The following is an 11,445-nucleotide window of genomic DNA, read 5'->3' on the forward strand; positions in this document are numbered from 1 at the left end:
TTGTGAAAATGAGGTTTTGAAGGACTAAATTGTGAATTAAATATGTTATTTGGGCTAGTATGGAAGCCATGTATATTCGGCCAAGCTATAGTCTTGGTGAGTTTTGCATATTTGTGATTTTGTGAAAAATGGACTAAATTGTCAAAGTGTGAAAATGTAAGGGCTAAAATGCAAAGTGCCTTAAATATGTGTTCATGGATTATTTTGAATGAAATGAATGATTGAATGGTTGAATTTGAATTCTAATAGATCAAGAACAAAGAAAATCAGACTTAGATCGGGGGAAGTCCAAAATAGTTGAATAGTCGACTCGTTTCGTCCAAAATTCGTACGAGGTAAGTCAAAATATGATTACATGTTAAATTGATTGAATGTTGCATATACTAGTTATAATCTATATTGGACGGCCGTGAGAGCCTGATGAGTGAATTCAGAATAAATACAGATAATATGCTAATATTAGAAAAACTTTGTATGTTTCTAAAGAAATGTTGACATTGATCGGAGATATCGTATAAGACCGTGTCTGGGACACAGACCTCAATTTGAGATTTACGTGTAAGACCATGTCTGGGACATCGACATTGTATCTGATTTTGTGTAAGACCCTGTCAGGGACTGAGGCATCGATACTGAATTACATGTAAGACTACGTTTGGGACGTCGGCATTGTACTCCATTATGAGTATTTGTATGTCTTCTGAACCGTCAGATGATAGAGTAAGAGATATGAGAATGTATATATATGAAATGTATAATCTTTACAGGTATGTTTGTATCGTACTAAATTTCTGAATATAAAAGACTCTGTTGCTATGAATTGGCTATGAATTCATACTATGGACTTCCATTTTATATGCTTTAATAGTTAGAATAATTGTATTTGACTTACTAAGCTCTTTGTAGCTTACTCTATGTGATTTCTATCTGTTTTACAGTTATCGTAGCTACTGAAGGCTCGGGATAATCGAGGGTCGTCACCACACTATCGATCTCATTTTGGTACTTTTGAAAGTGTAAATTTTAAAGTATGGCATGTATAGGCTAGAATGTCTAAGTATGTAAGTTTTGAATTGTATATATGTTAGGCAATGAGAGTTGGCTAACAAATGATAAGTTTGTGTATATTTTTTGTGTATGTTTGTAATGTGCTATGTTCTAATGTGATCTGGCCATTTTGAGCATAGAATTGGTTGAAAATTTTGGTATGATTGTTGTATATTATTGCTTGTAGGATTGAACCCAAAAAGGGGTGGCAAAATTGGCTTAAACCTAGCCTGCATTGTGCCACACGGTTAAGACACAGGGTGTGTCATATGGTCGTGGGCTTAAGTCAGTATCTAGCTAAGTACCACACGGCCATGGCACACGGCTGTGCCTGTTGGCCGTGTGAAAAAGTCACTATAGGACTTCTTTTTGGCACGGTTGGATCATATGGGCGTGTTTGGTGCCCGTGTGTGTCACACGGCTTAGCCACACAGGCATGTGACTTTAACAGTTTTGAAAGATTTGGTGAAGTTCTGAAAATTCTGAATGTGTTCGTTTTAGTCCAGACCTTTCTTAAAAGTCGTTTTAGGTTTTGTAGACGTTCTTAATGGATGAATTGTTGATGTATACCTAAGTATCATTGTTATATAATATCTATGGTTCTATATTGTTCTGAAATGTTCTGTTCATCCGGTGATGCCCCTTACCTATTCCGACAACGGTTAGGGATAGGGGTGTTACAGAGTCATTAGTTTCGTATTAAAATTTGGTTAGGAAATTTTATCGTTTAGATAGTTAATTAAAGAAAAAGGACTAAATTGTAAAAGGTGTAAAACTTAGTAATCATTGCATTTAAATTATTAAATAGATTAATTACTAAATTAGGAGGAACCTATGTAGCAATTAGTCCCTAGTAATAAACATTGGATGGCATTAGTAAGGAAAAAGATAAAAATATTATGTAATTAATGGCAAAATTGTAATTAAATTGAAATTAAGTAAAACAAATTGGAAGAAATAAGTCTTTCTTCTTCATTTCTCTTCTTCATACCTGAAAATACCATGGATGTTTATCTTGGAGAGTCGGCTAGGTTAAACTCATTGCATGTAAGTGATTTTTGTACCCGTTTCTTATAATTTTTATGTTTTTAAGATCGTTGCAACTAGGTCCAGCTAGCTCATACTTTTGTGTTTGAATCTATTAAAAATTTTAGAAGTTTCCATTGATGAATCTTGAATGTTTTTTTATGATATCTACGTATTTGAATCTTTGATTGTGATATTTGGTGATCTTGTGAAGTGATTTTTGTTTGATTTTGATTTAAGGATTAAATTGTGAGAATGTCAAAATTTTAGGGTTTGATAGTGAATTTAATGTTTAATAGGGACTATTTAAGGGGCTTAGGATATCTAACTGAAATGTTGAATCGAGAAAAATAGTTAATTTGATGATTTTCGAGTTAAAAGACTAAATTGCAAAAGTTGTAAAAGTTAGGGGTAATTATGAAAATTCAAAAAATAAAAGGGAATAAAATGTAAAGTAAATTGGAATGGGAAATGTAAGTTAACAAGTGAGAAATTTTACATTTTAGATCAAGACACTGTTGATATACGCGGAAAATGAAAAATCGTGGATTACTCTCTAAACTTCTGCAACTACTATAATGGGTTGGGCCCATCCAAAATTTTAGGCCCATTTGCTAGGCTTGGGCTCAGCCCGAAAAATGTGTCTAAAATTTTTCCTAAGCCCAGCCCAAATAAAAATGCTAAAACCCGAGCTCGGCCCGCCTGTATTAATTTTTTATATTATTTTTATATAATTTTTTAAAAAATATATAATATATCAAAAATACTAAAAATACTAAAATAAATGTTTCCCAACAAATTGAATTTTTTTTAAAAAAATATGTATATTTAAATAATACTAAGATATGTGTAACTTAACAAGTAAATGCCTCGAAAATAGTAACAAAATTAATAACAAAACAAGAGTTATACAATAACAACAAAATAGTAGCAATATAAGAGTGAAATGGTAGCAAAATAATGAAAAGACAAAAAAAGTCTTACCCGAGGCCCGACCCATTTTCTAAACGTGCCTTATTTTTTTGTCCAATCCCATTTTTTTGGCTTATATTTTTACCCAAACCCTTCCAATTTTTAGGCAGGTCTGGCCTATGAACAGGTCTATTTGAGGCTCAACTGATTTATAATTAAGTTCTGGATTTTCACCTATTAATTATAAACTCATGTAGTTATGAAGTTATTCCACTATAGTATTGTAATTGAGCTCTCCGCAACGACATACCATTACGAAAGTAACTGCTCAATGCTAATCCAATGACCTTGTCATAAGTGTGTTACCCTTATAGGATATCCTTGATTTCTTTGGGATAATATTTGTTCTCCCGATATGATCCTATTTTATCTCATGGTAACCATTACATCATCCTTTATGAAAAGTCAATCACTATCAAATAGTGATCAAGTCATCCATCACAAAGACGGACGACCCATGGCCACGTTTACTTTTCATCAACCATGTAATGTCAATGGAAGGATATCATTTACCCATGTTTTGGACTATGAATTCCACTATTGTGAATGACGCTACATACTACAAAAGTTTTACACCCAAAGCACCAACTTTCAGTTCCTTATCTATTTAAACTCAGGCTTTTAATTACATCAAAGTGTACGAGTCACACACACATAGTCTGCCATCCACTTAGGATTTATGTATGTTACACTATGAACGTCGCAAGTGAATAAATCCATAAACGGATTCAAGATCTATTCTGCTTAAGTCCTATCTAATGTACTATCATTCCAACCAATCACATCTATGTCTCTATCTTCTAGAAGTCATCCGCTTTGATACCCAAGACAAGGCATCTCCCTAATTGAACTTGATAGATGACATATTAGTCTTTCAATCAATTTTCTCATTTCTGATCAAACTAAGGACATGTTTAAGTTCGTCTACTAATACAAGCTGTCTTTTCGTACTACAAACCGAGAACGTAATACCGCTTAGGATTAGTTAAACATTAGATAACCAATGAGCAACATTTGCTTCCATTTTACTTTGTATGCAAAAACGATATAAGGACAATATACAAAGTATTAATGTAATTTATGAATAATTTTATTAACCAATCTAATCAAAAAAATTACAAGTTTACTTAGACAAAAATACTACACTTAGGGTACCAAATCCAACACCTCTGGCCAGTTTAACCTCAAGGGTCATCTGACCAACTCAAACTCAAGGGACCTCCAACCAACTCAAATAGGAGGATAATATGCATTAGCATACTCGAACTCACGTCTTCCTACATTGGCAACAATGCCCATGCCAATAAAGTTAAGACTAATCGACTTGATCTCGCTAGGCCTTCCAAGCCTATTTTAATTGCAAAAGTCCACTGTCCAACACAGATGGAGCTTGCAACAGTTACAATGCTACTTAGGCACACTCTTGTGCTACTTAAGTGACTTCAAATCGATTGCCTTAATAAGACACTACACTTGCTCCAACAATCCTTAAATGTACTTTAGCTCTTACCCGTAGGAGCCTTCATTGGTTCCAGCAGCGGGAAATGGAAATGATTCTCATGTTTAAATAGTAGTATAATTTGCTTCTAAATTCTTGGAAATATACTACTGCAAAACAAAACCATTAGTACAGACAGGAAACCAAACCAAATGTAAATAAAATAGCAATCATTGTGTCGTTGAAGAACCATTGCCTTAGAAGAATATTTTCCTTGATCGATGTAATCATGTAGTAGACGTTGCCCAGCACAGTACTTCAATATTTGTACACCCGAATAAAGAAGGCGGAACACAATTGGCATTGCTCTTCTCGAGATGAATGGAAATAAAAAAACAAAATTAGTTGATCAAAAATATGATTAGAAAATAAACTAGAAGAAACCGACGAAACACACTTGGTTCAATTCCCAAGAAAGATTAGAGGGGTCACAGATGGTCCCGCTTAAAACCCATTCTCCTAGGCAGAATTTTCCTCTCATGTAATTTCGTAGAACACTAGAATTTAAAAAACAGAAGGATGAGAGAATTTGATTTTTCTCTTGTTGTGTTCTATCTAAAATGAGGAGAATGACCTCCTATTTATACGGTTTCTTGAACGGCAAAGTAGTAAAATACGTAGGGGCCAAAAGATAAAACCGGTAGAAATAGTTTCTTAAAAATTTGCAACAGTCAAATAAAAATGATTTCTATTGACCAGATTTTTGGAATCTAAAAAAATTTATTTTCTGAAAAATAATAAAAAAAGTTTTACCAAAAAATAAACACACGTGGTACGTGTCGTAGACAGGAATATGGGTTGAGCGACAATTGTGACGCAGCCTTCTTTGCCCTTTAGCTCCAATTACTCAATGAGGGAAAGAGGCAAGTCTGTATATAAGCCCTCTTAGAAGCTTATGCCTAACATGTGGGATTTCCCTTTTCTTTTGTATCACCAACAAACAGTAGAAATATCTGGATTTGAGGTTGAACTTTCGAGTTGATTATTCGATATAGGAAAATCTAATATTATTTTGGGAAAACAAAGGCCAAAAACTAAATGAGGGATAAAAAAAATAAGAAAACAATGAAATTTGGAGTTAATCGACCATCAATGAGTGGTGAATGACAGTGAAGCGTGGCGGCTGGTGGTGGCCACCAACATCAATATCTAGGTTTACAAGGTTCTGTTTAGAGGTGCTCATGAGTCGGGTTCGGATCGGGTCTAAGCATGGTATTAACTTTTTTTATGCTTGCTTAAGCTCGACCTAACCGAAAATATGAGCCTAAAATTTTGCCCAAACCTACCCGTATTTCCAAAAGACTAACCCAAGCGCATTTTTATATAGTTATCTTAACATTATTTTAATGTTTACATTAGAGTAGGTTTATCTCTTTAGTATAGGTTTATTTTTTTAATGTGTTATAAATTACATAATATATAAAATTAACATAATATAAAGTATTATAAATTTAAAAATGGGTCGGGCTTGATCTTTGAATATTCAAACCCGAGCACGACCCATATTTTAAACATGCCTAATATTTTTTGCTCAAGCTCATTTTTTATGCTTAATATTTTTATCTAAAACATTTTAAATTTCAGGCGGGCTTTAGGCCTAAACAAGTAACCCGACCATGAACATGCCTAGTTCTATTTAAAGGTTTGAAGGTTTGAAGGATTTTTCTTTATTAATTTTAATATGTTAATTTTTTATGTTTAATGAAATAGATAGGTAAAAGTTAAAATAATACAAATTAGAGTAATTACTTTTTAATCAATTTCTATAATAGGCAGTTATTGATATTAATTGTTATTGAGTAACTAAAGTAATTGATCTTTAAATGTAATATAGCATGTAATCTTAAATATTAAATATTAGAACTTTATTTTGGACTAAGTTAATGATAAAAAAAATATACTAAATGTGATATTTTTATTTTAATTATTTGCATTTAAAATTTCCATTTAATTCATAAAAAATTCCATTTACTTAAATTTTTTAAAAAAATATTTTCTGAAAATTAATTAATTATTTTTTAAAATATAATTTTTAAAAAAAATTAAATAATACATTTAGTTAGGGTAGACAATGCACGGTTATAAATTAGATGTGCCACTTGTCATGGTTGTAATGGTGTTAAAGACTTTGGACTCAACTTTAAATATCAAAATCCAAAACTTTAAATATAAAAATGATGAAATTAGAAATATATATTTCAAAAAAATATCACAATAAACCACAATGTTTCTTATATAATAATCCATTTATTGGTTAATTTAAAAAAAAATCCTTTTAATGAATTATATTTTAAAAAATTTCTCTATCACAATCAACTTACTGAATTATTTAATCTAAAAACAAGTTAATTGTATCATAGGCTTTCAAATAATTGTCCCCATATTAAATTCACTCTAATTTTTAAAATATAGTTAAAATATTAATATTATATCAATTAAATTTTTTTATTTGTTTAACCATCAATTTAAATTTTGAATAAGAGTTAAAATTTGACGCATAATATATTTAAAACATGATGACTTATTTAAAACATGAAATTCAAAATATGTTGCTACCTCATATGCCTTAAAAAAACCCTCATAAAATAATTTAAAATATCAAGTAAGCTCCTAATAAAAAAATTGCAATTAAAAGTGAGTCTCTCGTAAAAAAGTTAGCAATCTGAGGCTTTGAAATATATTTTTCAGTTAAAGTTGCTAATAAACGGTTAAGGTAATATTTGAAAAGTCACTTAATAATTTGATTTGGGAATAATTATTTGTAAACATAAAAATGATATGTTTGGATAATTATTGTGACTAGTGGATCTCACTAAATTAGATGTAATTGGAGTACTCTGATTACACTTTTCGATTCTAAGGGGAGGGTGAATTGGAATAATTACACATGCAAATTACACTCAAATCTAATCTTTAAAAATTATTTCTATATAAGTTAAAAAATTATATTATAAGTATGAACACATATGAGTATTTGGGATGGATATGTCAATAAAACTTTTTATATTATAAATCCTAAAAAAAATTATGTTATAAAAATAATTTGTGTACTTTATAAAGTTACAACAAAATTTTATGTTATTTAAATCTTAAAAACAATTCTAAATTTATGGCTAAAAAGTTTATTGTAAAAAATAATTTACATGTGTTATAATATATTTATTTATAAAATTTTTATGTGTCCATGCTATATTATAAAAATAAAACACTTATTCATAAAAAAAATTATAGTTTTTTTATCCTAATTTATTTATTAAAAAATAACTAAAAAATGTTATATTATTTATAAGAAGTAATATGAAAGTTGTTAGACAATTCATAAAACTTTATTTATAAATGTTATATATTATAAATTTTATATTATTTTTTACTTAATTTATGTATTATAGAAAGGGATATAACCTAACATAAGATTTTCTCTAATTAAGTTTATATAAGTTATTATAATTAAAGTTATAGACAATTTGGACTGTAAACTCATATATTATAAGGTTGATGTTAATAACGCAAATACAAAATGTTTTCTTGTAACATATCGTGGGGTATGATATCATTTGAGAGAATAGTGCTAGACACAAATATTATAGATAGCTCGCGAACTCTGCAATTTAAGACATTTAAGGCTTTGAAATATGGTTGAAAAGATATTTGGGGTTTTAAAAAATTATTTTATATATTAACATCGCCTTAATATAGTATAAAAAAAAGGTTGGATTGCACTAGCATATTGCATATTTCATAATTTCAAAAATAGGTAGAATTGAAATTATCCATACTCTGAAGAATAGATGGAAGAATGAAATCTTGAAAATGTTAATTATGCAAATTAATTCAGATGATGATAAACTCAATCAATGACCAACATATGATGATAGAGAACATATGTTAAATATTAAAGAGGGAATAACGTAACAAATATGCCTTAAAATAGTTAGATAAAATTATATATGATGTTTGTTTTTTTTGTTATTTTTATTAGTAATAATATTATGAACTACTTTTTACACTAACATAATAAATATAATGATTTGCTTTTAATTATGGTTGTTTGTTTAGAAATTCTTTTTATCATACTAATAAATATTTTATAGTAATTAAAATATTTTTTAAAAATATAAATTATGTAACTGTGTAAGTATAATTTATACTACTAAACATGATTACAATGTAATTACTTTTTGTCAGTCAAATACATTTAGAAAATTATAATTCTTTATAATTACAAAAGAGTATAATTAATCCTAATAATTACAATTTTTATTCAATTACTATGTACTGTTCTCGAGAAAATTGTCCTGAAATACATAATGTTTTTTTTAAATATGAGATTCAAGTTGTGTATATTGTTTTATTGTATTTTAAGTATAATTCTTATCAAATTCTAGATGACGTTTACTGCCCAATCATCTAATAGCTATGATATCATACTTGAAAAACTTAATTCGGATGTGTTGAAATTTAGTTACCAATTTAAAATCAGAGTCATAAATTGAGGATGACGTGTGAAATTAACCTTTTAAAAAACTTTAAGCTAACAACTATTTTAAGACGAATCTGCGGGGGACTCTATATCTGACCCAGAATTGAGTTGAGACAAAAATCGCGGAAGAAGAGAGAAAAAAGTTCAAAGCGATGGGTTTGCAACTATGGGAGACTTTGAAGGAGGCAATAACGGCTTATACGGGTCTATCTCCGGCCACTTTCTTCACGGTTGTTGCTCTGTTGTGGGCCATTTACTATGTAGTAACGGGTCTATTCGGGTCGTCCGATGATCACCATCAACGTTCCAGGGCTTTTGAGGAGCAGATGGAGCTGCTCCCACCTCCGATTCAGCTAGGCGAAATTTCCGAGGAGGAACTTAAACAGTATGATGGGTCGGATCCCAAGAAGCCACTCCTTATGGCCATCAAGGGTCAGATTTATGATGTTTCTCAAAGCAGGTTTTTCCTTCTCTTTTCTTTTTTCTTTCGGGGTCAACACTTGTGTTGGAATTATCAGCTTTGTTTATAGTAGCCTTTTCAGTTTGAAACTTTTTGGGGGCTTTTGTTTTTTTTAGATACTGCTTTTGAGGGTTTCTTCTTGACTATTTTTATAGTATTTTAATTCAAACTTGCTTTAATTCATGGTTCAACTTGTGATCTTTCTGGTGATTTTTTTCAAAAAAAAATTTTAGCGGATGGATATTAGATTTTTTTTTTAAATAAACTGAGCCGCCTATGATTTTGCTATATCATATCATAAAATTATAAATATCTGTGTTTGGGTTGCATTTAATTTGTTTCAATATAGGTTAGGTTAGATGAACTTCATATTTTGAAAATTTCATCCATTTAACACGGTTAAAAACTGGTTTAGTGACATTTTGATCTAATATAAAAAGATTAATTTGCTTATTTTAATAGACCGGGTAAAATTCAGTCCTCTACTCTTTGACCACAATCATGAAATGATTATATGATAAACTATGTGAGGTTTTGCGGAAACAAGTTATTTTTAACGTGCGTGTAAAATTGGTTCCTTGTGTAATTATACGTCCTAGACTTGGACCTTGAATCTCATGTTTCAACTGACCGAGAAAATGAAAATTGAACATTGGTGCCATTCATTCCCTTTCATCTGGATATTTAAACCTGTTTCTATGATAATCAAGGACATTAACATGTTTTTGTATGTTGATTGATGCAAGTTTACTATGCATGAAATTTAATCATAACTTTTGCTGAAATTTTCTTTATGATTGTAGAACTCAATAGAGGCATTGTTAATCATATGTATATGCAAGAATTATGCATGAAATGTAATGTTTGTTGCAGAATGTTTTATGGACCTGGTGGACCTTATGCATTGTTTGCTGGAAGGGATGCTAGCAGAGCTCTTGCAAAGATGTCTTTTGAAGAACAAGATTTAACCGGGTACATATCGGGTCTTGGTCCATTCGAATTGGATGCTTTGCAAGATTGGGAATATAAGTTTATGAGCAAATATGTAAAGGTTGGAACCATCAAGAAGACAGTTGCAGTAACCGGAGGGGATAATGGAAATGGTGAAGCCTCGTGGACTACCGAGGGCGATGCTAAGCCAGCTGGAGATGGTTCATCACAAAATGCAGTTGCTGGAACTGATGCTAAGGAGGAGTGATGTGTTTTAGCAGAGTTGTTACCGGCTCGAATGGGTCGAGATGCCATAAGATATAGAGTAACGTTGTCTGTGAATCTTTATTCCATATATTAGCTTACTTTTTTTGTAGTTTTGACATTCATAAGCAGGTAATTGACTTTAATCTACAAATCTCAACTTCTAAGCATTAAGCCGTTGGGATATCCAATCAAATGCATATGGTCCCTTGATGTTATCAGAACCTATCCGATTATTATTTAATCATACTTGCCAAGAATCCTTTTTTGCCTTGCAGAGCAATCTACAATAAATTATCTCAAAAACTTGTGAAATCTTTCTGGGTTTTATTAATACATGCCGACTTAAGTCTTAACTGTTGCTGAAGTTCATGTTTGGGATCAATTCTCAACAAAATCCTTGTTTCTGTTTAAATTTATGTTAGCATCTGACCATTTTTCCTACCAGGGAACACAACAAATGTTGAGAACCAAGTGATCTGAACTCTAGAGAGATAATACGTGTTTAAGTTTGGAATATCAATCAATTTGCGAAGGGAACACAACAAAAGTTGAGAACCAAGTGATTTGAACTCTAGAGAGATAATACGTGTTTAAGTTTGGAATATCAATAATTTGCGACGGGATTTTGGATGTTGTCCTTTATTTTTTTCATTACGCATTTTGAAATGTATCAATTTGAGTGCAAAAAATTATGACCATTTTAGTAGAAATTGTGTAAACAGAAATTACCAGACGGGATCAATACATTCTTTTATTACTTAAAAG

The 11,445-nt window shown here is 30.7% G+C and overlaps 1 protein-coding gene across 1 annotated transcript; it reads left to right on the plus strand.

Annotated features, from left to right (window-relative positions):
• The first annotated feature begins 9,003 nt into the window (after positions 1-9,003).
• Positions 9,004-10,895, plus strand: LOC107936081 (membrane steroid-binding protein 2). The gene is made up of 2 exons (XM_016868731.2): positions 9,004-9,483; positions 10,357-10,895. The coding sequence occupies exons 1-2, from the start codon at positions 9,176-9,178 to the stop codon at positions 10,679-10,681; spliced, it is 633 nt and encodes a 210-aa protein (XP_016724220.1). The 5' UTR covers positions 9,004-9,175; the 3' UTR covers positions 10,682-10,895.
• The last annotated feature ends 550 nt before the right edge of the window (positions 10,896-11,445 follow it).

Source organism: Gossypium hirsutum, chromosome A09 (genome assembly GCF_007990345.1).
Source record: "Gossypium hirsutum isolate 1008001.06 chromosome A09, Gossypium_hirsutum_v2.1, whole genome shotgun sequence".
In the NCBI taxonomy this organism is placed as follows: Eukaryota; Viridiplantae; Streptophyta; class Magnoliopsida; order Malvales; family Malvaceae; genus Gossypium; species Gossypium hirsutum.

Bases quoted from the DNA above. Each gene is read 5' to 3' on its own strand.
- LOC107936081 (XM_016868731.2), top strand. From the start codon at position 9,176: ATGGGTTTGCAACTATGGGAGACTTTGAAGGAGGCAATAACGGCTTAT. The intron at 9,484-10,356 runs GTTTTTCCTTCT...TGTTTGTTGCAG, and splicing joins TATGATGTTTCTCAAAGCAG to AATGTTTTATGGACCTGGTG.